Here is a 27,184-nt window from a genome sequence, read left to right as displayed (position 1 = left end):
GAGTTCCTGGGATTCTCATTAATTTTTTTTTATAGTTAATAATTAACTCCTTTTTTTTTTTTGGCGAGGCTGGACAATCTGTTTTTAATAATATATTGCTTGAGCCATCCTTTAGTAATACTTCATCAGTGAAATTTAAATCTTCCAGAGCTCTGTGGCTGAGCTGTGCAATTCCTAGGTCATACCATGCTACATTTTTCTCCTCATAACAAAGTGGCTGCCAATGTGAAACAGGAGAAGCGAGAGTGCAGCTCTGACACCGCTCTGCCTTCCCCCTCCGAGGATCAAAACCTTCTCTGAAGGGCAAATTCAAAGCATCCTCAGCTTTTTCAACTTTTAACAGCCTTCGCTTGACCTGGGGAGTTCGGTTCTCAGTTCTGTACAAGTCACAGCCGCGGTAAGAGGCGAAAAGCTGCGTATTTTTGGGCCTCAGCACAACATCCCACCTCGTAACACGCCGGAACAAGGCTGGAACAGGTGCAGAAGCGGCGATCTCTGGCTGGTGTAAGCCTGCGTGAAGGCACCGGAAGGCGGCTCTTAGGGGTTGCATTCCCACAACTTCCACTGACTCACGCTGCCCGGCACTATCATTTGTTAAAGCAAGAGTGAAGTGAGGATAATAGCTATTTACTGAAAACAGAGGAGCGTGATTAGCTTTAATTAGCACTGTCAAGTGACTGGAGATTGTCGGGTACAAGATGTGGGGGAACTAAGTCTTATTAATTACGTTATTTCCTGCAGCCTTAAGTGGCTTGGCCAGTCCGGCGACGCTTCCGGGCACGACACATCCCGCCCCAGCGAGCGGCAGCGCTTTCGGGCAGGTCTGGCAGATGTGGTGGGCGAACAGAGGGTGACAAAAGCAGGAGGCAGGAGCAGTCGGCTCCTGAAGTGCAAGGCCACCACGTGGGCCATGCCCGGACAAGCACGGATCAAAGGGGCAAGTGAGGCATGGCAGAGGAGGGATGCCGAGCCTCGTCCGGAGAAAACTAGAGCTGGGAGCGATGGGGGCAACAGGGAGTGAAACGCAGACCCTGCAGCCCACCCAGAGATCTGCATTTCGTCCGCCCGCCAAAGAGGCCGACCTATAAAAAGTCTTTGTTTGGGGAAAAAGAGGTCTGGCTGCTCAACCGGCATCGCAGCGGCAGCAGACGTGCTGATTTACCGGAGGAAGATGTGCTCTAAGGAAATGAAAAATCCTCGCATGAGTCATAGAAGTCGATCTCATCTATGGATTTGTCTTGGTTTCTGGAAGGCAAAGGAAATCTATCCTTACCCTTTAGTTACTGTGATTAGATCTAGAAGACAAGGCCTTAGCATTAACAAGCCCAAAAAAGAGGGAACAAACCGAAGGACCAACTCACAGAAAAGAAAGGAAGCTATGTATTTTGCAATGGTTTCAAAGCGATAAATACGCTCTGCTTCGCAATTCTGCCTTGAGCCTCACTGATTAGCTTCTAAGCAGCTAAGGGAACTGAACTCTCCATTTCTCCAAACGCCACTTGGTGATCTCTCCCGAATCCCACTGCTCTAGCACTTCAGAGCTGACCTCTTAAGTTCAAACAGACAAAGATTTCCCAGTTAACCATCAAAGCCCAGTGAAAGCCTAGCTTTATTGACCTTCAAGAGGTTTCTAAGCACATGGTCAAAGGCAAAGCCGTGATGCAAGACCAAGAAGTAAATGCTTTTTACTCCTCTGCAATCCCCGCAACGCTTGTATGGTAGTACCACACTAGATCAAGGAGCTCCCACCTTCTAAACTGCTAGCCAGGATCGACACCAGAGTGACCAGTTCCTTAATTAAATTCTCTCTCAGCAACAGGTATTCAGCCATGAGTCAAGGAGCCTTTGAGGGAATGTGGATTTACAGGTAGTGATGCTGCCTTCCTCAGTGCAACCCTGACTCAACTACCCACACCAAACAGCAAAGAAAGGAAATCACTTATTTAAACCCTGTGGATCCAGAGGACACAAGGCAGCCCAATGACCGACACAGCTTTGCCACCTACTCCCAGGCCCTGACACCATGAAAGAGACACCTGCAAGGAAAGGTTAAAATTTTAAATAAAAAAATAATAATACGAAGAAGCACTAGATAAAAGTAATATCTTTGTCCCTCCTACACCATTCCCAATTTTACCTTCAAAGCACCAAAAGCTCATTTTAAATGTTTTTTTTTTCAGTGGGAGACAAGAATTAGGGATCCAGTGAGAAAAGGACAACGTCTTAGCTCTCCATTCAACCGTGACCATTACACAGCAAACATTTAAAAGAAACCAGAGGCGTGCAGCTCGGTACGATGAGGTCTTAAACCAAACAAACGGGAGCGCTCTGGAAGCATGAAGTCACAGAACACGTCCTCTCCAGGCAGGATCCTCTCCCGCAGCTCTCGGTACCTGCCCGTTTCCAACCGCCCGGCTCGGCAGAGGCCTCCCTGCGCTGCCCAGCGCGAGCCCTAAGCAACAGTGAAGGCATTAGCAGAAAATCCTTATCTGGAGCACGGAGCAGGCCCCGAGGACGGCAGCGCCAGGCGGGCAGGTGCCGTGTCCCAGCCGCTGTCACCCGCTCCCGGCCCCAGCTCGGCGGCCTTCCCCTTTCTGTGCCTTGAGACAGGGGCCACAGCCCACAACGGATTCACCCCAGCAAATCGCAGCGGGTGCGTGTGTGTGTTTGGGGGGGGGGGTCCGGCTGCTTTCCCTGCGTGGTCGGAGCTGCGATTTTGGAACAAACCCGGTTCCCTTGGCAGCAGAAATCAGCGTTAAAACCTTCGCCCCCAGCCCCGCAGCGGGCTGCTTCACTCACGCCGAGCTCGCCGGGTTTTGCTGCCCCAAACCCAGTCCTTGCGGGGGAAGGACGAGACCCGGGGTCCCCGCACCTGAGGGCGGCTCGGGGCGGGGGGGGGGGGCCCAAGGCCCGGCCTGGGTTGGGGGGGACCCGGTCCCGCAGCCCCGAGCCTCACGCGCGGAGCTCAACGGACACCAAGGGCCGGCCTTCCTCCTCCTCCTCCTCCTCCTCCTCCTCGTCCCCCCGCCGCCCCCGGCCCGGACCTGTTGCCCCCCCCGCCTCACACAAAGGCCGCCGCCCGCCCGGCCCGGCCCGGTTCAGCCCCCCCTGAGGGAGCAGCCCCCGGACGTGTGTGGGGGGGAAGCGGCTGTGGCGCAGCCCGGCCCCGCCGCGCGCGCCCCCGGCCCCGCCGCACTCACTCGCCGCAGCGCGGCCCCAGCGCAGTCGGAGCGCGGCCGCCGACGCGCCCCAGGCAGCCCCGCAGCGCCCTCCCACCGCCGCTTTATAAGCGCTCCTCCCCGCCGATTGGCACCGCCGCCGGCCAATCGCCGCCCGCTGGCACATAGCAACAAGCCGGCGGTTGGGCGCCGCCGGCCGCAGCCCATTTTTCCGCCGCCAATCGGAAGGCGGAGGCGGAGGGGAGAACCCGCCTCCTCCTCCCTCCCTGAGCTCACCGCTGGCCCCCCCCGCCCCGCCCGCAGTCGGCCTCGCGCAGGCAGCAGCTGGGGCGGCGGCAGCCAATGGGAGCGGCCCTGGCGCTGCCGGCGTGGAGCGCGGCGGGGGGGACAACAAACAGAGGCCGCTGCCTCTTAAAGGAGCCGCTCCCGCCGGGCCTGTGAGGGAGGGAGGCCCTGAGGGGAGAGGTCGCCGCCATTAGCGCCCCCCTGGCGTTACTGAGAATTTTGTCACCTTCAGGCCCCACGTTTCTGAATTTAGATGCAGATTTGGTCCCTACGCGCCTGCACGCAGCCAAACCAGAAAGTGCAAGGGCGAAATTAGGTGTGATTACCTCAGAGCATGTTAATTGAGAGACGAGCAGCACACAGCTCGAAATAAACTGATTTGAAGGCTTCTTGCTGCCTTTTTTTTTTTTTTTCCTGGAGTTCTGGTTCACAAAATGGTGTGCCATACATCTGCTTTCCTAAGTGGTGGTGACAACAATTTGTCATCGTATGAAACATTATTAAAACTGTACTTTATATCCATTCTTTTGTCACAGAAAGGGATAGAAGTTATAGATCATACTCGCTGAAACACATTTGCTCTACGGGATTATTCTTGCTCTAGTGCTTTACTGCCTTTTAAAATATTCATATGAATATTTTAAGCAATTCTATTGTATTTGGAAATAATGGTAACTGCAAGGGGAATGGTCTGTTCTGTACAATAAATATATGGACACCAATGTACACTAAGAGCATTAAGCAATGGGTGATACGACACAGTATTTCTATTAGTTGTAATAAAAGAAGAAAATATCCCTTATATAGAAAAATAACTTTCTACCTTGCAGTATAAGCATAGTTTTCTTTCACGCAAGCAAAACACGCCTCTCAGATCACATTACTAAAATGCATGCCAGCTAGCTAAGAGACTGTATAAACCAGATTTTAAAACACAAAATGGCATTTGTTCCCGTGAGCTGGTGGTACTGCCAAGTACAATTTAAATATCCTATTAATGAAGACTTGAGCACCATGGTAGTTGCTAGCAATGAAATAGACTCAAATGAAGAAGGAAATTGTCATGTTATCCTTAGTCTGCTACCAGAGCAACAAGAGCCTACTTTGTAGGCTTACTTTAAGCTTCTTCTTTTCTTAGATAACCTCCTTCCTCTTCAGGCCAGCAACCAGAGCCAACACACCAGATTTTCAGACCCGCAGAACTAGATGAAGCCATATTTACAAGATCTAGACAAGTTTATGTGCAGGAAGTGGTGAAAAATTTGCTTGAACTTTACATCACCAAGACTCCTCAAAATAACCTCAGATATCTAAAGTCAAAGCTATCAGCAAAATAAGTTTACACAACATGAAAGAGAGGCTGCTATGTAAGGTTTTTTGTTTTGTTTTTTAACCTGGAGGTGAGTTGCACAGAAAAGTTTTGTGTGTTACTAAAAATGCATGTTATTTACAAGAATATTGAGATGATTACAATAGAAAGTTTTGTATATATAAAAACAAACTTGCTTTAGGATGATGGTTAATTGGAATTACATTGATATAAGTTGAGTATCACCATGGAAATCCAGGGGATCACACAGCTTTGAAATCATGGGAAAAAGACTATGTATGAAAGCCAAAATTGCTTTTTTAAACTATGTGCTGTTCTTTATGAAAATCCTTTAGAAAACTGGAATCTTTTCAGGGGTAATTACTTCATTAGCAGCGTTTTCTTCTGTTTGAAAAAATAAAATGCTAGTTAGGTGCTAATTATTTTCTCATTGAAGCTGCAAGTCACATTTTTCACAATGGTTTCTGCATTACAGAATTTGGTTGCAAGCTCTGCAAGCACAGCTTGATAAGCATCATGAATAGTTCCACTGGGCTAAGCTTTTGGAAAATTTACTCATTTTAAAAATCTGAATTTTGGATCTAACCTATTTGACAGCTCAGGTTTCGACTGAACAGCTGAGCAGGGTTCTTCATTTATCTATTTGCAAACATCCTGTTTTTGAAACTTGAACAAGACAGCTAGCGTTTCCCTGCTCCGGATCTGACATCAGTTTCAGCTTTTATTGTAATTTAGACTAGAAGCTGACTGGGGCTGAGCCAAAGCATCTCCGACTGGGGCTAACTTTTGCTATTTGACTATCACTGCAACATTGAGAGGGGAGAAAGTATCAAATCACTCATGGTATCTCAATATTTTTAGTGCTGCAATAGAATTAGTAGTACTTAAAATCCATTAACAATCTCAGTTGCTCAGTGCTTACCAGTTTTATTTACCGATGTTACTGGCCTTGTAATAAAGATACTTCACCTGATATTACCTTTGCTTTATTTATAAAATAGGGATATGTCAAACTTTTTCGATGATACCACAAAACAACGTCTTCAGGTACTTTAGATGAATGAAAGATGCTTTCTTTATCAACAGTGGTATTTTCTTCCCCTGCTTGCAGCATTACTATTTTCAGTCCCACAACCAAACCGCAGATGTTTCAAGCCCTTCTTACCCTCCAAAATCGCCAAGACACCTGACAGCGGAGCTGCAGAGGCCTCAGTACCCCCAGCCTGCTGACGGCTCATCCTGCTGCCCACGAAAACCCCCTGCACCTTGCAACAAGACCACCGCAACGCAGCGTGCAGCCCGGCCGGCCCCAGAGCTGGGCTGCGGCGGCCTCCAGCGGCCCGACAGGGACCTGCGGCTTTTGCGGGGGTTTAAATTATTTATTTTTCCTGCTTTCTAAACGCTTTTGGTAGCGCATTTCTCACAACCGTTCCCCACACACGCAGGGAATTGCGGGGGCAAACGCAAGTCTCGGATTTCTGCTGACACCACAATGCTCTTGCTCACCGATGGAGAGAAGTATAACCTGAAAAATACCTAAAAGCAGCCGCACCTCAAGCTTTCTCCTTTTGGATTATAAACAGGGTTGAGCTCTGGCGGATATGCTGGTGGAAGCGCAAGTGCCAGTACTGCAGGTTTCTCACAGGCTGCACTGTCTGGAGGGATCACTGACTGATGCTTTCTGTGCTGAAAGACATACACGTATAGCAGGATGGATGTGAACGCTCATTCGCGTTTTCCAATCCCCTGTTCTGGTTTCCTAACCATTTAGATTGTTTGCTTAGAAGTAAACTACTGCCCAGATCAATTGGGGAAATATCATCAGCTACCAAAATCTTCAAAAAGTTACTAAATACTGTTACATACAAAAACCCTACTTCACCTCTTTTAGCTAATACAAAGCCTCAAGGCTTTAAAATTACACTTGACCTTAAAACCTAGTATTAAATGTAATTTAATGGCAATCCAGTAGGAAAGCTGGAGTTTTACCTCTAGAACTGGCGGAAACATTAACCTGCTTATTATGAGAAAAAGCCCGTTGGTATCAGAGTGCCGTATTTATGGCAGACCATCACCTAACAAAGGACAATACACAGAGACTTGCCACAAAAGGTTATCTGGTAGCATGAACTTATTCAAAACACTGCTAGTTTGCGGCTGCCAATTCAGAAGCAGGTACCTGTCACCTGTCAAAGGCTTTTTATACTCCATAATCAGTTGATCACAATTTTTTGCATAGGACTTCTACAGAAGTGAGCATGGAGATGACTCACTGTGAGTGACAGTTCACAAGAACAAAAGTATCCCAAAGCCATTACAAAAAGGGATTTCAGAACAATTTAAGGGCCACACCAAGGTCATTTTAAAAAATAAGTCTGAATTACCAGATATTTACCATTTCAACAGAAACCAAAGAGAAAATGATGATGTTTAACCAAATAAAAAATGTAGATCAAGCCCTTCCACAATAAAGGCTCTCACTTCAGCCTCAGTCCAGTTGCTCTGGTACTGGATTTTACATGCACAGAAAACTGAACCTTTGCATTTCCCCAGTCATTTCAGATATGGTGTTATAAATGCACACGTACAATCTTATACTACAGCCAGAACTGGGCCACAGATCATAAAGTCAGCTGAACACCAAACAATATATCTAAAAAAAAAGGAGACGACCTGTCTCCCAGCCATAAAAGCCGATATTTATTTAGGCATGCAATGCTGTGCTCGGGAATTAAGGACCATGACTTCTAAAAAGCAGTTCTGCTGCAGACAATGACTTTCACACTGAAGTACAAAGCACAGGCCAATGCTCTCACACTTACACAGCTACTATTGAGCATGGCTATCCAAGCCACTAGCATGCATAATAACTCTCAAAGCATTCTTCAAATAAGCATTTGTTGGCTCATTTTAACTTGCTGTTTTCATCCACGCAGAAATACAGACCCTATTTTTAAGTTAAGGTGCTACAGTCCTAGACAAACAGGCAGAATCTTTAAATGTAGAAATGCTGATGGCAAAAACACATGCACAGTATCAGCTCTCCTGCTGTGCCGGTCTTGGCATTCAGTTATAGTTAAGGTACTAGAGAACACCCTTTTATCTTCCTCTACCAATATTACACAAGATCTGTCTACTTCAAAATGAAAAACATATAGTACGGTTTCAAGAGTTTAGTATATAATGTGTACACTTCCCTGCTCTTCTCTGATCTTCCATTTTGACTATTTGAATTTGCAGATGCACAGACAGGCTGCGCTCTTTGAAGCATGCCATCCCTCTTCTGCAGGCACACCTTTGTTTGGAAGCAACAGCACACACTGCAGTATTGAACAAGCAAATTCTCTACGATGTTTTCTAGCACTGCATACACAGACTACTTCTGATCAAGCTTATCTACTACTTTGTCTTAAAATGAACCAAAGATAAATCAAATAGGAATTGACTTCAAAAGTTTTACCCAAGAGCTTATTTACTCATGGCAAAGGCATGTTTAAATCCCCTGCAGGTTTCATTTAGCTGCAGATGCTATAATTACTATGAGGAAACCAACATAATTGACAAAAATTTCTAGAAAGTTTAGAGCATTTAAAATGTCCCCGTCTTTTGAGCAACCATATCCACAAAAAAGACCACCATAAAAACTCTGAAGTTTACAACACTATAAATAGTAACCTCCGAAATTATCCTTTCAGGCAAAGAAGTCACAAGAAAGTAGTATTTAATTTTAGATCTTTTATGAGCAAAGATGTTTGAACGTCACATTTCAAGAGCATCAATCTTTCCTTACAAGAAAAGAAAAAAAATCACTTCATAGATTTTGAGCTAGAGAGGTCCACAGCATTTTCTGCAAATTAAAAGTGCATGGAATACATGCATCATCCTTCATACATACAGTATTTTGCAACAGGATTGAGAACACAGTAAGTGTTAAACAATATTTAGAGTTAAAATTACCTGAAGAAAAAAAAAATCTCTCCTTGGAGAGAGGGATTAACTGAACATCCTCCTGGACAGCTGTGCAAGATCAACAAGTGCTTTTCTGTACAAATAGTTTAATAAAAAAAAAAATCACACAGCATGTTCTGGAATATTCAAAACAATGATTTGATAGAATAAACATTCTACAATTCCCTCAATTCCATATTGTTTTGTTACAAACAGTTATCATGGCCCAAACCCTGTGCATGGGCGCTCAGATTCATAGCTTCATCCTTACATTTTCTGTCTCAAAAGATCAAATTTTAGCTCTTGTACTGGAATTCAAATGGGTGACTGAATAAATTTGGCAGTTTTTCAGCATTGAGCCCCTCCCTCCCACGTAGCTTGACTTACTCAAATTTCAGACATTAAGTGGTAGATTTATCAGAGAGGTCATGTATGAGCAGCACAGTCAAAAGCTACATCAGACGTAGGAAGACTAGTGGTTGAAGAATGTGTTGAGCATCTTTGACAGCAGAAGTTTCCAACACCACTACTAGAGTGAAATAGGCAGAAGATTATAATGAAATAATAAAATTAAGTCCATTATTTTAATAACTGTTTTGTCATTCAATATAAAACAAAATAGTTTACTTAGGCAGTGATGAGGAAAACTTGAGAGAAATTAAGTCATCATGTGTCCCTTGAGACATCAAGTCCAGAAATCAAGAGTTGCATTTTAAGATTCATTTTTTTCTAGCCTAAAAGAAGTTTTAACATCTAAGTGCTATTTGGTAGCGTTCTCTGAAACCAGAGTTATATTTGCATCTTTATGAAGGTGTGTGCGTTGGAAATTTGATAGCAAAAAAACTGAGTAGAAAAAATATAGGAAGGAATTTCCCTTCCCTTAAACAGACATCACACAAATGGGATTATCCATCCAGATGGACTTGACATTCTAACACGGACAGGCATAATGAAATAACAAAGACGCTCAATGATTACAGGTATGGCATGGAGTCTTGTCTCCCTGAAGCGAGACAAGAGCCCTTCCAAATCTGAGCTAGCAAGGAAAAAAAATAATCACTTTAAAAATTTTATACTAAGGAGTGTATCTTGCAGCAAATATACTCTTGTTTCTGGCGACCATATTTACTATTTAAATGAGATCCTTTTCAAGTGAAGTTCCTCTAAGAAGTAGATGATATCATCACTAAACAATAGTTTTGTTCCAGCAGTATCTGATGATTAGATGACTGAGCTTTGTGAATACATCACTGTGAATAATTAAGCTAAAATAGTTAAATTCTTTCTGAAAAACCCTAACACTAACATAACACCAAAACACACAGGCATTGCAGACTCAGATCTGTTTGACACACACATAGCATCTGTTCACAGTGACAGAGCAGCATTCAGCTTCCAGAAATACATTCCTTTCCATCCCCATTCCATAATACTTGGGGATTCCTGGCTTTTGCTGCTAAAGTTACTCCTGCGTCCATGCCCATAAACTTCATGAATATTGAATGTACTTTTGTGGAGGGAAAAGACTAAAATTTACACGCATCCTAGACTGACACCTGCTCCTGTTTTAAGTACATATATGAATCTGATTTGGGTGAATTCATTTAAAATGAACTTTATGTTGTTCCTAAAACTCCTGACCAAACAAAGTCTTCTTTGGTCCCTCACCCTGAAAACAACTTCCCATTTGTCAAGCCAACAGATGTTAAAACTATTAAAGTGCAAAAGACTTCTAAAACATTGGTTTCCTCTGTGAAAAGACTATTTCAAAGTAAGTGTAATCTATATTAAGTGTAATTCTCCATCCTGGGAAGCTGGCTACTGCCATGCCATGGCAGCCTGACAGGCAGGTCAGAACCAGGGGCCAACCTAGAGCCTTCCACTGGAACTCAGCATCAAACCCAGAAGCTGGCTTAAATGCTGTACCTAGACCTTGACCAGTAAGTCACAGTATTACCATCACATCAAAAAGGGGTCTAAATACAGCCACAACTCGAGCTCAATGTTCTTATCAGTAAGAATAGCTAAGTAAACCTACACTGACCAAGTGACTGTCTTTACTGACTACACTTCACGGGTTAAACTAACTGGCCATCCACAGATTCTGCTGTCTATTTCTCCTTTGCATTTTCTTTTTTGCCCTACAAGTTATCTGAAAATTAAAAGCAACACAAGCAATATATACACAAGGGTACACTTTCAAGAGTTCTTTAGTTTCTGCACACTAGAATATAACTGGAGTAATTGACGTCTTTACATCTGCTTAGGGACACTCGTGACAGTGTGACAGGTAAAATAACACCTATTATCTACAGGTATCCTATCCGGCAACTTTCTTCTTAGCCATAACTATTAGTGAAGTGCACCTTTGCTAAATGATCTATTTACAAACGTAAACTATGCAATTAAAGTTTTAAAATAAATAGACAACCTTTACATTATGTAGCAACCTGACAACAAGGTCAAGGATCACCCAGTTATATCTTTCAAACAAAATGATTTGCATACGTTGCTCATTTTTTTTTGATGACATTCCTTGGCCGAATCTATTCTGCAAGGTCTTCCTTGTTTTTCTTTCCTTATGCTGGATAATTGTGTAAAAACTCCTTGAGCTTTGTTGGATAGTCTGTCATGACTCCAGTTGCTCCAAGATCAAATGCCCTCTTGTATTCTTGTTCTTCATTCAGTACCCAAATATACACCTGCAATATGGAATAGAATAGAAAAAAACACATTATTACATTAAATATTCAAAAAAAGGTGAACCGATGACCTAAATTGTTTCACGTGTGAGAGATGATGCCACATATATTTAAAGTGATTAGACTGCGATGCCAAAGACAGACACACAAAAAGTGGAAAAAAAAAAAAAAGAAAAGATTTTGCAGGCTGAAGTTTGAAGTGAAAAAAAGTCTTAAAGGGATTTAAATTTTTAAAAACTTTTTCCAAACCCGTAATTGTTCCTCTGCAACTACAAAACTGCAAATGTAACAGCAGAAGCTATTGTTCGGCAACCAAAAAGAAACTTGCAATGCTAGTAACACAACAGACTCGTATTTCAGAATACACTCTGCCTACACTTCATTAACAAATCTAAAAATTGGCAAGTTCCATCAATAGTGAAAAGCTAGGTAGCTTTTTGTAAAATATTCTTCCAATTGGATGATACTAAGTGTTTTGGAAACAGAAGATTAAGAAATACATTTATTTTAAATGAGCCACATAGGCGAATTAATTCTGGCAGAGAATATGAGCCCATCTTAAGGCCGTATCTGGCTGGTTCAAATTCTCACTAGACTAAAAGCAGATTTCCTTTAGTTTTGCCACACTATACCTGAATGCCCCGAGCAGTGAGGTGGTCAAAAAGTGCTTTCCTCATTAGCAGTCTGCAAAAAGGAGAAAAAAAACATTGTTCAAGAAAATTTTCAACATCCATTGACGTTCTGTAACAAATTTTTCCATAGAGCATTTAGACTCAAGGGTTTCCACAATAAAGGGAATTAAACTATAGGAAACTTCGTTTAAACAACTCAAGACTGCCTAACGAACATATCCAGAAATTTGCATTAGCTACAGATATTTGTATCAGCTCTCCTGAAAAACAAATTCAGCGGGCACCTCCTTCCTTGTACGATGGCCAATGAATCAATCCCTTTGCTTTCAGAAGAATTTATCCTTCACACTAGAAGAAATGAAAACTACTAAACAACAGAAACTAAACAGAGTAATCAAGAACTATTTTAGGTCAAACTAGAATATTCCCCACTGTTACTGTACCTCAGTATGTTTCAGTGCATGAATAAATAAGTGTACAGAAACATCAATGAAAGATTTGAATATGATTTATGCTGCACCGACAAAAATACTAGAAGAAACTGAAAAAAATCACAACCTATCAAGTAGTTGTAGCAATAAATTACTCTTAGTTGCTTAAGCCAACTGTCGATGTATAAACAAAACATGATTAAAAATTTAGTAAGATTAAAATCTTACGTGTCAGCTAGCCAGATAATAAATTTCTGGCTTCTTGACATCTTCTGTGGTTCTTTCAGCCTGTTGAGGAAGAAGAAAAAAAATTACCAGAGCACAGATTAAAACGTTCAGATGTTTCTGTGGAAAAAAAAAAAAAAAACATGAAGAATTAGTCTTGCAGTTTCTCAAGTTAGAGCAGTAATTGCCCTTTGACTTCAGGACAGTGACTTAGAATTGGGTTACACCAGAGAAATGTGTTATATTTAAAAGAAGCAGCAGAGACAGATATTCAGCAGCACTTTCAGTAAGGTACGAGAAACAAAAAGCACGTGAAGTCTCATATCCACCCTATCACTGACTTGCCTCTTGGCCTTAATCAGACTAATTTGTTCTCAGTTTCCACATCTAAGAAAGAGGAAGAAAGGTGCAAAATTAGTTATTTGTACAGCACTGCAACAAATTACTGTCTAGATGGCGTCAGCACAAGCTGTGCTGTGAAGGCAGCTGCTGTCCCACCTGAAAGGGGTAGTTACAGAAAATGCTGTCAATAGAAAACAGATATACACAGGCATCCGACACTACCCATAGAGTAACTCTGAGCTGGCTAGAAACAGGTTAAATATAGAGGACCAGAAAATTTGCATAACTTTCACTTCTGAATACACAAAAGTACCTAAATAACAAAACAATACAATACATTAATCTTTTGAGACAGCCACTGTCAAGATGATAAGCATACACTTTATAGTCTCCCCTTCCACCTAAAGGACACAAGTGGACTGACTGAATTCTACCTTTGAAAGAGAGGCATCACTAAAAAACTTTTAACATGATGCGGTCAAATTATCACCGAGAAGAATGGAATCACAACTTAAGCCTCAAAATAGGCTCAAATAGGCCTTAATACCCCTTTATTTTTTCATGAAGTGAAAACTTTAATAGTTGGGACTCATATTTCTCCAGACTCCAGAAAAATCAATACTTCCAAGAGAACTTTAATCCCTTATCATGAATTCTGATACAGCTCCTTCAGAACGTACTAGATCACTACCTACCTACCTACCTACTTGTGCAGTGCATTTCCCTTAGAAACATTTTATTTTACTCTTTATTCAGCCTGAGGTCAGTGACTCAATCAATGCTCAGGCTGGCACTATCATGCACTAGTTTCTCTACCATTTCAGTGCGGCACCCACCAACCAACTCTAACTCACTTGAGGATGATGGAAGGCATAGGAATTTCCAAGAATTCTTCCTTGAAAGGAATGAACGGCAGCAGACCGGTGTAGAACAGGCCAAGAAGCAGGAGGACACGTTGCAAACAGAAGATGATGGGAATATCAGCATTCTGCAGGAACCAGGAGAGAAAGTTTCTAACTTTTCTTGGCAGATTGTTGAATTTTTGCAATTGAAAAATTGCATCTATGCTTGTTTAAATTTTAGCGCTTGCACCTAAAAGTTAAACAGCCAACTGTCTACAATATGCATACCACTGAAATTAAATTACTCTTTCTGGTAACTTGTAATCCAAGTTTTACACAATTTGAAGGGGCAACAGTAACCTGAAAAGGTGAAGTCTCAGTAATTCCAGTACTGCTTCTGTTACCTGACAATTCAGACTACACAGTACCATGCAGCATTTTAGCTTTGACTCATATTACCAAAAGGACCAAGCTGTGCTTTGGTACAGAACTTGCTACAGTTTGGTATTACATCAGCTTGCTCCACAACAAATTTTAAAAGAAGCTGGTTTATGAATCAAAACATTCGAGCACTAACGAATGAAATGAACAAATACAACTGTTGTTCAGGTAGCAAAGTGTTGTCCTGTTTCAGAGCACAGATAAATCAGTACAGTATCTGTAGTCTTAACTATATCAATTTCACTCATCTGCATAACTCCCTTGGACTAAGCATAATTTTAATTTAATTCTAAATTGTACAATTCCGTAGCACAAAAAGGAATAGAATTTACAGCTGTAAAACAGCTTTATACCAATATATATATAAGTGCATGGCAACTGATGTCCACATCCACTATTTTAATAAAAAGAAATACATAATAAGCAATCCTTCTAAAATTGCTTTCATACCAGATGAATGATGTGCAATACTGGCGCTAGAAAGTCCTGGCATAAAAAACATAAGACCCCATATATTACAGAACAAATGTAAAATGTGATTAAGCTTTATTCCTTAAATGTTTTGTTGCAGAATATATGACTGTTAATTGTGCTTGACTCTGTTCTGCTTACTACACTGTTAAAATAAATTAAGTGCACAATTTCTGATCATAACTAAAAGTCTGGCATAACTCACTCGATCCTGATTTACAGGGTGCTTTTCTGTACACATCACACAGTAACAAGCAGGCAAGAACAAAGCTTAGCTGGATCCATTCTTACCTCCTTAAGACACTTCGATACAACCTCGTAATTGACATTCCCCCATACCGTCAAATGCTCTCGTTTATACTGACTCACCAGCTCTGAAACCTGCAATATAGAACAACAACAAAAAGAAACCTAACGTGTATTCATTGAATATTACGTGCGGAATAACTTAACTGAATCTCTACTTGCTAATTTTCAAGTATGTAAGTCATTGTGTAGAAGAATTATTTTTTCTATAATCTCCCATTTTAAAATGATTGTGCTACTTTGTGTTCAGGACAACAGATAAAAGGAAGTATCACTACACCTACAAGAAAAACTGGATGCCAAAACAGTATCTCATGGAAAGCAGATTTCCTCTTCCATCATAAACACTGGTCTTTAGAATTACACCATGTTTTTATGCATGTTTTTATTTGTAGGCAACAGTCTGTAAGAAGACCCTTCATATGAAGTACACAACAAAGATGTCTTTAGCAGTTTGGCATCTCTTCATTAGTTTTACGCTGAGATAAAAGGCCAGTAAAGAGCTGTTCACTAAACATCCTGCACTAGGTCTCTATCTTCTGCATTACTTCATATGCGGTGCAAAATCTAACACGTGAAGGATGAAGCTCCCCAAGAACACACACCTGTGTGGCTCAGACTGCTATCAACTCCAAAAAACTCTTTTCTTTTGGAATTTCAACATCACATGACATTCAGTCCCATTTAAGCGTATCTTTGCATGTACCTTTTTGATCAACACATTGTTGTTCACTTTGATGTCAATGTTGACAGGAGTTTGTGGAAATGCCTCAAACACCTCTTTCAGGAGAGGAATACGGTTATCTTTTCCCTCACAGTGACATTCTGGGGAAACAAGACAGTTGTCACTGCTGTGACCTTTTATAATAAACTGTAGATAAAAGCTGAGACGTCAAAGCACTTGTCATCTTAAAAGTTAAAAATAACATGGTTCCTAGAATTAGCACATTTTGGAAATCAAAAAAAAAAAACAGCCAAACAAAAAAAATCCACCAACTTCACTTGGATAGCTGTAGTTAATTATGATAAGCTCACTTCCATAATGAAAATGCACTAAGCCATTTTCACATTTAGGGTCGAACTATGTGAAATTCAGTCATTTTCCAACAGCAGAAGTGCAGGCATTATTAAAATCCTGAACTAGCCAACATGGGCTCAGTTACCACATACCAAATGCAATGAGATTAATATGAAGTGAGACCAAACGAGAAGAACTTTTCCTTCTAGGAAAATGCACTGGAGAAGCATACTATGTAAAGGGAACAGATGGCAAAATACCAAAATGTTAGTGCTTGAAACTACTTGTGGCTCTATGTATTACTGTACATAAACAAAACATGTACATGTATGAAAATAACATATTGTGGAGCTCAACTTGGTGCATTTTAAGTATTTTTCAATTTTAAAACTTTTTTTTGCACACTTTATTCACATTACAGTCCCAAGAATCACAGCTTTCACAAGAAAACAGGTTGATCTTTTTCGAGGTTTTCCTCTCTTTCAGCAATATTTATACCGATCTTTAAATCACATGTACAGTAACTACTATACTACTCTTTTAATTCACCCTCTGAAAATATCTGTTTTATCTGACATCTCATATTCAAGCTCAGAGTGAACCAGCACAATGGCATTTGAATTGTAAAGGAATTGCCTTTGCCTTCTCTGTTTTTGGAGCAGATTTTTAATCACCACCCTCTGAAGAGGTCACAGGGGAACTAGAAGGCAGCTGCAAGAAGGAGACAAGCAAACAACTGAGATGTTTACTTGGAAAAAGGTATCTTACATCTTAGATTTAGTCACTGTCAGCTGGTCTGAAAAAAATATGTATTTTAATTTCTAAAGCTAGAACTATATTTTGACACTTCTCTTATCTAGATACTTAATATTTCTCTTACCCAGATACTGATAGATACAAATACATACTTTTCTACTCCCTTTGCCAAAATAAGGAATTGTCACATGTATGTTTAGTTACTGTAACTGTGAACTGAAATAGTAAAAGACAAATATTTACCTTTCTGAAATGTGACATCCAACTTGCGGAGATATGGTGGAAGTTCCTGAAAAATAAAGAGGGAAAAAAAGACTAATTTAAATGCAGGGATGTAATCAACTTTTCTTGAAAAAGACAAAAAAATGGCCATCTGTAAATGATATAATTTACCTGTAAAGACAAAACTCATTCTTTTTTATCTCTTGCCTAAAAAGTGATTTTGCAAGCGTAATGTTCATTCATAGTTGAACTATTTGGCATTCTTGGACTGGCATTCCCTGCAGCTGAATAAGGCAAAATGTTTCCAGATACCCATCTCAAATTTCTGAGAACTCCACTTACGTATCGGATGGAAAGCCAGTTCTGCAAAACAGGCTTTTAAAACTGTCAGTGCAGGTAGGATTCCTCTACCAGCTTTGCCCATTAAAAAGCTAGTCATAGGAGAAGGAGCTCGTTGACTAAGCTTCCTTTGTCACCAGTATGGCAAAACAGGCCCGCCTCCAGAAAGCTATTCATCCACACTGCAGTTGGACAGAGTTAATCAGCCTCTAGAAGTGTGCCTGTTTTTATCCCTTGACTACATGGGGAGCCTAGTTCGTATTTTTTAGGCAGACAAGATGAATCCTTTCCTCAGGTTTTGGATACTAAGCGCACACCCCCTTCCTGCCCACCCCAGCCATTCTACAGAGTTCTAAACACTTTTTCTTCAACTTACAGAATATTTGAGGTCGGATATATTGACATCAACTCCTGTTGATCTCTTCAGGTTCTCATCATGGGACACAACCACTTGCTCATCCTTCGTCAGGTGACAATCTAGCTCCAACATGTCTGTTCCTATATTAACTGCACTGGAAGCAAAGAAGTCTGCCTTGAACCACACGTGTATTTCGTACAGGTCCAAGCGTAACAGATACATGTTATTCAGCTGAGCTAACCCCACAGAAAGTGCTTTAGATGCTTTATGATGCAATGCATCCTCACAACCTTACTGCCAAGCAAGAAACAAATAATTCTGTTGCAGCAGAAAGCTGATGCAAGAATAAACAAAGTACTATGATTCAGAGACAGGATTTGGACTTGGGAGCCTTGGCTCTGCCTTCCACAGAAATGGAGCGACGCTTCTGTCTGTTGCAGCCTACCGCCTCAATACTGAGACATCTACTTCTACAGCATTGTTTCAGAATTTTGAGCGTGATGCTCATCAGCATCAGCACATTTATCACTAGAAGACACAAGGGCTTGTTAAAAAAAAACCAATTCTGTAGCAAGCATAAACAACATGACAAGGATAGGAACGCCTTTTTTACTTCCTTTAGGTTAGTCAGGAATGGAAGGCTCAGGAAATTACCAATGGGACGTTCAGGTTTTGGGCTTTTTCAGCTAGCAAAACTATAAATTTTTAAGGTCATTTGATAAAAAAATAAAAATCATTAAAACGGCCACTTATATTTTTCAAAGAAATGCTGCTGAATTAGCTAGTCATGTTCCAGTCCACTTTGTAAAGTCCTAATCCAATCCCAAGTTCACCCTATAGAAGCTTAACTAATAGGAGAAGGAGTAAAGAAAGCAGAAAGTGATAGTAATACCGATGAAAAAAGTACAATAAACCTCCTAGGAGAAAAAAAAAAAAAGCTTTCCTCTAATGAGAAGCAAATCACTCATTTCATTAGAAAGGTACTCAGAAGGTATCATTCTAGCGGACAGCTGAATGTCTCAGCCTGAATTTTGAACACTTCCTTTAAAACACTGGGCTGCTCTTTCTGAACAAATCTTTAGTATCTGTGAGTACAGTCTATACCCGACTCAAAGCCCAGTGGCTGCAGTAGCAACCCTTTCTTTAAGAAAAAGTCTTTATTGACTGCTGAAGTACAGGAGCGTCATAAACATTTACAAATGCAGTAACAAAATAAAACAAAAAATAGAACATCCCTCCCCCAAGCGTTTAACACAATTTCTGGTCCAGCTGGGATAATGTTCAGGAGGGGGATTGTCAAATTAAAACCACTTTGTTAACTGCTTTCCGGTGCCACTAATTAGGAGGAAAATAAAAATCCTATTAGGCAGCCCGTTCTGTGCAACCCTTCCTCCTGATGAAAAGCATCTCCAACTATGCTGCAGGAGACGTGCCAAGTTTGTAGAGGACATCCCCACGTAGCACCACGTATTACCATTTAACAATCAACATTTATTAGAAACATTAATGTTTAAAAAGTTCAGGACTGATGCTGAATGGATAAAGGAGAACAACTACTTGCCTTGTTAACAAATCTGAGAATTTGCCAGGCTCTTACCAGTAGCCTGCTGCTAATAAGCTTCCTTAAAGTGCTGAGTTTTTCCAGCTATAGGTCAGTTTGTTCTGCAGTTCTGTATTAATCTGAAAGACCCACAGTGCCGCAGAGAAGGCGCAACCTGGAGAACATCTGGAGTGAAACGTGTTCTGATCCAACCGCACCAGAACTCCAGTTGTAAAGCAGACTCATAGTTGCAAATTAGGATGGTAGAGCTCTTTGCTCGTTTAACTCCAACTGTTTTCAAGCAATAGAAAATACCAGGAAATATTTAAGAAATGCCTTACCTCTGAAAATAATGCCTCAGGCAAGGCCTAAAGTAGCACAACGTACAGAGTTTATAAATACTAAGTTAACAACATACACTTATTGCTGTAACTGTAGTGTTTAAAACTTTCTCTCTAAGCCCAGTATGATCATAAATGTAAATACAGTAAGATAAGAAAAATATCTGGAGAGTTTACTTAGCATTGTCTTGACAGGAAGCTGCTAAACTACATTTGCACTAGAGACAATTAAACTTGTAAACAAAATATGAGAACATCTTTTATGCCAGATCTCCAAATCCTTTAAGACTCTACAGATGTCTCCTTTAGTTTAAAGAGAATTATTTTACAACCGAAAACCACCACAGAAGCGTTTAAGTACAGCATAACGTGATTACAACCCAAGAAAACCAAAGAATGTTTTATCTACCAGGCAAACAAAAAATACCGGTTTTGGTACAAAGAGCTAATAATTGCTTTCCAGAATATTTGTTAAGTTATGCTAGTATAAAACTGGAAGTTACCAACAAAGGTTTCCTCCCCTACATCTCCCCCAAACACTTTATTTACATACTAGAATCATGCAATAATATCAAATATTCTACAATCCCCTCAGTGTAAATAGCATACATAAAGCTACCTGCTCGCCAATAGTTTAGGTTACTACGGAACCAAGGGGGCAGGTCATATATTCCAGACAAGCATCCTCTTTTGGATTCAATGACATCAGTGGTCAAATATGCCTTCCTGCCCGAACCTGCAGAAACAACTCCTGCAGGCACATCCTATTTGGCTTCACACAAAATCTGATGGGTTACGAATTGGTTTATACCAGCCATCTGAGCCAATCCAGATGATTTTTCATCACGTGGATCACCAGTTTTCTACCCAATTCCTTTTGCTAGCTCACTAGCGGAGATGGCAGCGAGAGGGTGAGAAGGACAAAGCCTTCGGCCCTTCGCAGGGAAGCCAGAACTCTCCCCATTGTCTAATGCAAGGTAATTGCTGACTCTGCTTTCCGCAGAATATGCCTTTATCATTCAGCCACAACAATCTCAAAACAAGTAACTGGACTTTGCTATTGGCAGTTGTGATCAGTTTAAAAAGTGGACCTCGGTGCATTCGTTACATCACGGCTGTAAAATAATTAAAATGGTCAGAAGAGAAACAGACAAACGCCTGTAATTATCACAAAACAATCTGACTCCTAGTGCAGTCCTTACCGTAAGTACTACGGCCTACCTCTGAGAGTGAGATAAAAATAAGTTGTGCTATAACTTTTCTTCTTAAGAACCCTACGCACATAAAGCTGGTACGATACTAAATCAAAATTAAGAAATGGTTAAAAAAGAAACACTTTCTGGAAAGAGTAGTAGGAGAGTTGAAAAGAGGCAGGCCAGCAGGAATGAAACAGAAAGCTATGCTAAGCTTCCATGGAGATAGAAAATACCGCAGTACGTTCAATAGCACTGCTTGGTCGGGAAAGCTGGCACGACTCAGCCTGCAAGGAAGTGTGCAAACTGATGAGGCTACTTAGCACAAATTTAAAAAAAAAAAAAAAAACAAACAAGAATAAAGAGTAGCCCACATAATTTGGGCACTATTCTTTGGCAGCTGGAATTTTAGATATGCTGCTTTTTTAAATGTTTTTTGAGAACACTGATAGAATTTATTGCTTCTTAAATGCTGGAGGCTTAAAAGGCTTTCCAGTACCAACTCAATTTTAAAGCCCTAGATAAGGGGCTTTCACACATTGTGCAAATGAAGTTTGTGAATGAGGTGAAACGCAAACATTTTTAATAACTTTATGGATGGTATATTGAAAATTTGTTAGCATTTAGACTTCAGTCACAATACTCCCAGAAGACAAGTGATTAACCTTCTTTACAGAGGAGGGAGCTGAATACCATGAATCTGTGGAGAATCTAAGAGATGTGCTTACAACCATAAAAGCAGTCAGCAAGGTCATCAGACCACCTGAAATCCAGCCTTGTATGCTAATTAGCACACTGGTATAGACTGATCTGAAATACCTTTTGAGAAACATCAATTTATCTAGGGGGAAAAAAAAAGTGTATGATATTAGTTAGAAAAATAGCTTTATAATGATAAATTAACAGATGCAATCTCCATTAAACATGGAAACAATATTGTTCCATGTTTAATTAGCTAGAGGAGGAGGTGGCCTCAAGAGTTCTATTTGCAAACTCCAGTCTACTACATTACCATGTATAAATCAGTTTGTGGTTTCCCAATGTCTTCATGTTTAAATTGGAGTCATGTTTAGCAATCCATAGTAGTCATTCAAAGGCGAGATGACTTTTAGAAATAGGACACTGTAACCCAAACAACTGATGGAAGTCCTATCTTTTTGTGATTACTTCACTCATTAAAGACATGACGACACCACAGGAGCAGACGTTATTGGTTCCATTTGTACTCACTGGTGAAAGGCTGCCATCGTGTTCTCCAGATTCTCTCCAGCACCTAAATATAAAAAAAAAAATAGAATATGAACTAAATCCTTCTCCTTCCCTCAATCCCAGAGGAAATAAATACGAAATTAATGGATTAAAGATGTACATATTTTGAAGAAATATTTGGGGGAATGAGTATGAAGCTAGTGTCAGAAATCCCAGCTGCTGCTGACCCACTGGAGAGACCCAAGAGAAAGGACTTTGTCAAGGTTAAAAAAAAAAAGTTATCTTTGATTTGTATAACACTTTGAATATGCAAATCGAAGTGTTTGTTTTACCAGCATTTGGGTGTCCTGTTTTTCCTTAAAGGCACTGTCATTTGGCTAAGACAACATGCTCCGCAGGCACAGTAAGGGCATTATGCATAAGGTCTACTTCAGAGCTACTGAGAGGAGTAAGAGGGAAGGTGATCAGGGCTGGGGGGAGAAGACTCTGCAGCTGCTATTCCCTAAGCACGTAACCCAGTTGATAGTCAAAGGGTGGCAACCTTTTTCAGTCCAGGAAGGCCTCCTGAAATGGTACAGTTCTGTTAGTAGAGATTTATGCTGCTGGCAAAGAGAGGTCTCATACACCAGGAATGAAACACATCAACTCCAGCGAAGAAAATAAAAGACAAGCAAATTATTTTTTCTCTCAGGCAGAAATAAGCTCTGCAACTCGGAAGCCATCATTCTCTACATAAAATTCTTTGAAAATCAGCCTGGTGAGGGACTGGAAAAGGTTGTGCCTTCTTCCCGCCTTGGAAAACATGCAATACTCTAAACCGAAACGCAAAACAACTTCAGGAAGATACACGGAACGATGAGGATATCCAACTGCTCTTTGCAGTGACGAATGCCAGCCTTTGAAAACAACAATTACAGAAGCTCCAATAAGGCCTTGCCTATTAACAAGGCTTCACCATTACACACTTATCTAACGCTGTGTTTAGCTATTTAATTAAAGTAACGCAATTCTGTGCTCACACAACTGGCAATTTAATATTGTTTTTATCAGGTTGGCTTGCATTGGTAAGCTTACAAAGGATTAACTGACTTAGAATCAAAATGACAAAACCTCCATGGTCTAACATAAACCAAGATGGTAAATCCACAGCAACTTCTGTGATTAGACGTTCACCAATGCTTTATGAAGTTTGATTGCAGAATTAGGAATAGGCTGAGTGGCAGAAGTGACCTAGGGATAAAAGAGAGCACGAGAATCTCATCAAATACTTCTGATGATTGCCTAACAGACAGGAAAAACCTGCATAAGACCTGAGTGATTATTTTTTATTGCAGCTAACTTATAACCAAAGTTTTAGGTAACTTGTCGGTTGTGTGTACAGCCCATACATCCTGAACTGCAACAAAGGGGGGAAAAAAAGTGATCAAAACGTTATCCTAACGTTTCTGGCAGAAATTTACAAAATTAAAACTTTAAACGACTGCTGTAACAAGTTGTGTCTTAGGGAGGTAGGTGTGGTGAGTCAAAGCAGTTGGTAACAAAACGCCTGACTTGTGTTCTGGGGAAAAGAGGAAAAAAAGTTTGGAGATGAGCTTAGACGGGAGCTGCAAATCAGCAACATGGGTTTCACAAGCCACATTCAGGAAAGGGAACTACAACAAGCAAGTTTTGAGAGCACCACAGTGAGACACGTAGGAATCAGCCAGCCACTGGCTCGAGAAAACGACCCTTACAAATTCTGGGGTGTCCCCCCACAGTGCAACCAGTGACCACCACTAGGAAGAACGTTGCCAGCTGGTGAAGGGAGGCGACTGTTCCCTCTGCTCAGCACTGCTGAGACCATGGCTGGAGCATGGCATCCAGCTCAGGGCTCCCCAGTACAAGAAAGACATGGATCTACTGGAGCGAGTCCAGAGAAAGGCTGTGAAAATTCAGGGACGAGAGATTCTTGCATGCAAGAATCAGAAAGATTCTTGGCTGAGAGCACTGGATTATTTCGCCTGGAGAAGCTCAGGGGAGATCTTATCACCACGTATAAATAAATACCTGATGGGAGGGAGTAAAGACGACTGAGACAGACTACTCAGTGTTGCACACTGGAAGGACGAGAGGCAATGGGAACAAGTTGAAATCCTGCAAATTCAGTTCAAACATGAGAAAATATATATATATATATATATATATATATATACACATTTATTTATTATAAGAGCGATCAAACACTGGAACAGGTTGCCCAGAGAGGCTGTAGAGGCTCCATCCTCGCACGTCCCCAAAACAGGGTCCTGATCAACCTGCTGTAGGTGGCCTTGCTCTGAACAGGGACGTCAAGACATGACGATCTCCAGAAGTCCCTTCCAATCTCAACTATCTTTGATTCTGTAAAAATCTCAGACAGGCTTGATATACGCACTTATGTCTGAGAATGCTACCCCAGGTCAAAGGCTCTCCAATCTACGCAGCTGCCATTGACAGAGGACTCTAGCACAGAGTATCAATATATAGTTACAATTCTCAGACACCAGCAATTTTAAAACTATGCAGAAGTAAAGAAATGATTCAGGGATACTTCCACAGAGGAGCTATAACCTGAGATAAGAAAATTCCTGCATGAAAACAGAAGGAAAACCAAGCCCCGCAGACTTACAAAGCTTCACATGCAAAGCTTTATCTCAGGGAGGACCAAGACAAACAAATTAAGTGTTACCTCGAGCTCCTAACTTCACAGGAGTAATGCAATAGTAAACCTGACACTGCATCTGAAGCTACAACATGACTAAAGCCTGATGAGCACCTAAGTCCCACAGGAATTTAAGTTACAAGATAAACACCACAGAGGGTGAAATGTAAGTGATCTTCAGTCTCATACTACACAGCGAGTAAAAGGCTGCTGAGTTGTTTAAAGAATGTACTTCTACCCTGGGTGTACTTCTCCCTATACCCGCAGACAGGAGCGATTCGAAGACCTTGGACTTTGTCTCTGAATGCCGAATGAATAATAATCCTCCCTTTAAGTAAGGATTTTCTACCGTTCTAATGGGGCTTAGTGCAACTGGCCTAAACGCTTGCATTTGAGGCTTAGGGCTGTATATCTTAACTAAGGTCATTGCAAAGAAGTGAGAACAAAAGAAGATTAAGGTCACACCAAGTTCCTACAAAGTCATCCGCAACTTTGAAACGGCTTGCAAATTAACAAGCAGGTAACAATCAAAGTTAAGAACCTTTGTGGAATTAAAAGCCCTGGTAAGTAACAGCTAATATGCATATTCCAAACCAAAAGGAGCATTTTATGCTATACATAAGACTATGACTTAAAACGAAGGTTAATCTATCTCATAAACCAACTAAAAGAAATCCAAGTAGTAAAAGCTTGAGGAGATCAGCTCTAATTTTTGTGTTTGAATAATTCAAGACAGTGACAGTAGCTAAGGACAATTGACCAGACCTGTGATCAAACACTGCATTAACTGGCACTAGAAACAACATTTAAACTCAGCATCCGTCATATCTTCCACACAATCTAGAGCAAAATGCTTACTAGAAAATCGATTGACAGTATTTCCATGAGCTGAAAGGGGCAGCAAGGAACAGCTCAGAGCTTCTTCACCAGCACAGAACAGGAAGATACCATTTGCTCCATTTTTTCCGCCCAATACTTGGAGAAGGTAGAAGGAACTTTAGAAGAACCTTTTAGCTATTCTATATAGAAGCCACCAGCCTACCCACCATGCCTCGCAGGAAGGCACATGGAGGGGCCAAGATTCACAAAATGGGCTCAGATTTACCACAGCACTGAACCAGGAGCTGTCTCCAGCAGCAAGGGGAGCAAGAGCGGCATTTCTTCTGAAACCAGAGAGCAAAGCAGACGGGCAGGCAGAGGCAGGACAGCGGATGTTTCGTACCTGAGGTAAGCAGCGGGCAGTATCTCACTAGGAACAAAGATATCGTTAATGCAGAATCACTAGGAGGAAAGAATACCCCCGTCTGAGAGGGAGACCATCAAGATCGACGCAAAAAGAGCTGATTTCGGTCGACGCGTTTTGAGTTGTGCGATGGATTCGGCTTTGAAATCGAGCACCGGTCAGCAGGTGGCACCTAAAATTAGGCTAGCGCAGGGAGGTTTAAAGGGAGCCCGAGGCGGGCGCGAGGGGGCCGAGGGCAGCCCCTCAGCGGCCGCAGCCTCCCCCCGGCAGCGCCCCGCTCCCCTTCCCTCACTCACCGCCGCGGTGGGAGATGTGCCGGCAGCGGAACCGCTGCCGCTTGGGCCGGTGGAGCAGCCCCGGGCACTTGAGGAGAAGCGCCGAGGTGAGGACGTAACCCCCCAGCGTGGACAGCAGGTACAGCGTGGCCGACATCCTGAGGCAGAGAACCCGCTTCGCTGCCCGCAGCCGGCTCCCGACGAGGCGGAGGTGCAGGGTGAGCCGCTGAGGGAGCCGCTGAGGAACGGCTGCCACTGCGGCCGCGCAGCCGCACCGCCCGCCCTCCGCCCCCGGGCCGGCAGCGGGCCCCGTGCGCAGGCGCGGGGGTCCCCGGCCATGCCCGCCCTTCCCTGAGGGGCTCGGCCCGCGGCTGTCGCCGTGAGGGGCTCGGGCGGGTCCCTGAGGCGATTTTGCCCCCACCCCCCCCCCGCGCCCTCACGGGCGGTTTGTAATGGCTAACAGCTATCGCCCACTTCGCTCACCCCTCCCCGTCTCGTTCTCTGTAGTGCTTTTTATTTTATTGACCGTGCCGGAGCAGCGAGCTCTTGGCAAATTTAATTCGTTAAGGAGGGTTAGAGGGGGGTATTGTCTTCTTCGCAGGCAGAGGGAGGTGTTTTCCACGCATCAGCGGTGACTTACAGCGAGCAGAAACCAGGTCTCGAGTCCGGTCAGGTGGTACAATTATTATTACAAGCTGGCAAATTAAATTTTGTGTGCACTCTAATTAAAGACAAATATTCTGGAAATTAAATTAGGTCTCAGGATATGGCTGCCTAGCAGTAATACATCTTACCTCGACAAAAAGTTAGGAGTTGACTTTCCACGACTAATTTCTCATCACAGACATTTGCAAAGCTCTGCCAATTTAAGCGTCG

At 41.9% G+C, this 27,184-nt stretch overlaps 2 protein-coding genes across 5 annotated transcripts in view; both read right to left on the bottom strand.

Moving 5' to 3' along the window:
• Positions 1 to 3,281, bottom strand: part of YPEL2 (yippee like 2) — a 33,655-nt gene extending 30,374 nt beyond the window's left edge. For 2 of the 3 annotated variants that reach the window (XR_005813894.1, XM_040532230.1), the window contains exon 1: positions 2,636 to 2,716. The gene's annotated coding sequence lies outside the window, so the exon portion shown is untranslated. Of the gene's footprint in view, positions 1 to 2,635; positions 2,717 to 3,200 lie in introns of those variants that run through there. The other variant, XM_040532231.1, reaches the window with a different exon arrangement.
• Positions 3,282 to 8,524: 5,243 nt separating this feature from the next.
• Positions 8,525 to 26,593, bottom strand: GDPD1 (glycerophosphodiester phosphodiesterase domain containing 1). 2 transcript variants are annotated; one of them, XM_040532415.1, is made up of 10 exons: positions 26,330 to 26,593; positions 22,132 to 22,174; positions 17,846 to 17,981; positions 17,152 to 17,197; positions 15,841 to 15,959; positions 15,120 to 15,209; positions 13,929 to 14,062; positions 12,736 to 12,795; positions 12,077 to 12,128; positions 8,525 to 11,444 (listed from the first exon to the last, which is right to left on the bottom strand). In XM_040532415.1, the coding sequence occupies exons 1-10, from the start codon at positions 26,463 to 26,465 to the stop codon at positions 11,322 to 11,324; spliced, it is 939 nt and encodes a 312-aa protein (XP_040388349.1). In that variant the 5' UTR covers positions 26,466 to 26,593; the 3' UTR covers positions 8,525 to 11,321. The 2 variants fall into 2 exon arrangements, with proteins under 2 accessions (XP_040388349.1, XP_040388348.1); XM_040532414.1 differs by lacking the exon at positions 26,330 to 26,593 and adding an exon at positions 26,013 to 26,199.
• Between the last annotated feature and the right edge of the window lie 591 nt (positions 26,594 to 27,184).

This window comes from Cygnus olor, chromosome 20 (genome assembly GCF_009769625.2).
Source record: "Cygnus olor isolate bCygOlo1 chromosome 20, bCygOlo1.pri.v2, whole genome shotgun sequence".
Classification (NCBI taxonomy): Eukaryota; Metazoa; Chordata; class Aves; order Anseriformes; family Anatidae; genus Cygnus; species Cygnus olor.
Note: the sequence above shows the minus strand (reverse complement) of the source record. Positions and strands in the feature narration are given on the sequence as shown.

Coding starts and splice junctions, on each gene's coding strand:
- GDPD1 (XM_040532415.1), bottom strand. CDS start 26,465: ATGTCGGCCACGCTGTACCTGCTGTCCACGCTGGGGGGTTACGTCCTC. Junction 17,982..22,131: donor ACGATGGCAGCCTTTCACCA/GTGAGTACAAAT, acceptor CTTTGCTTCCAG/TGCAGTTAATATAGGAACAG. Junction 15,960..17,151: donor GGATGTCACATTTCAGAAAG/GTAAATATTTGT, acceptor TTGTTTCCCCAG/AATGTCACTGTGAGGGAAAA.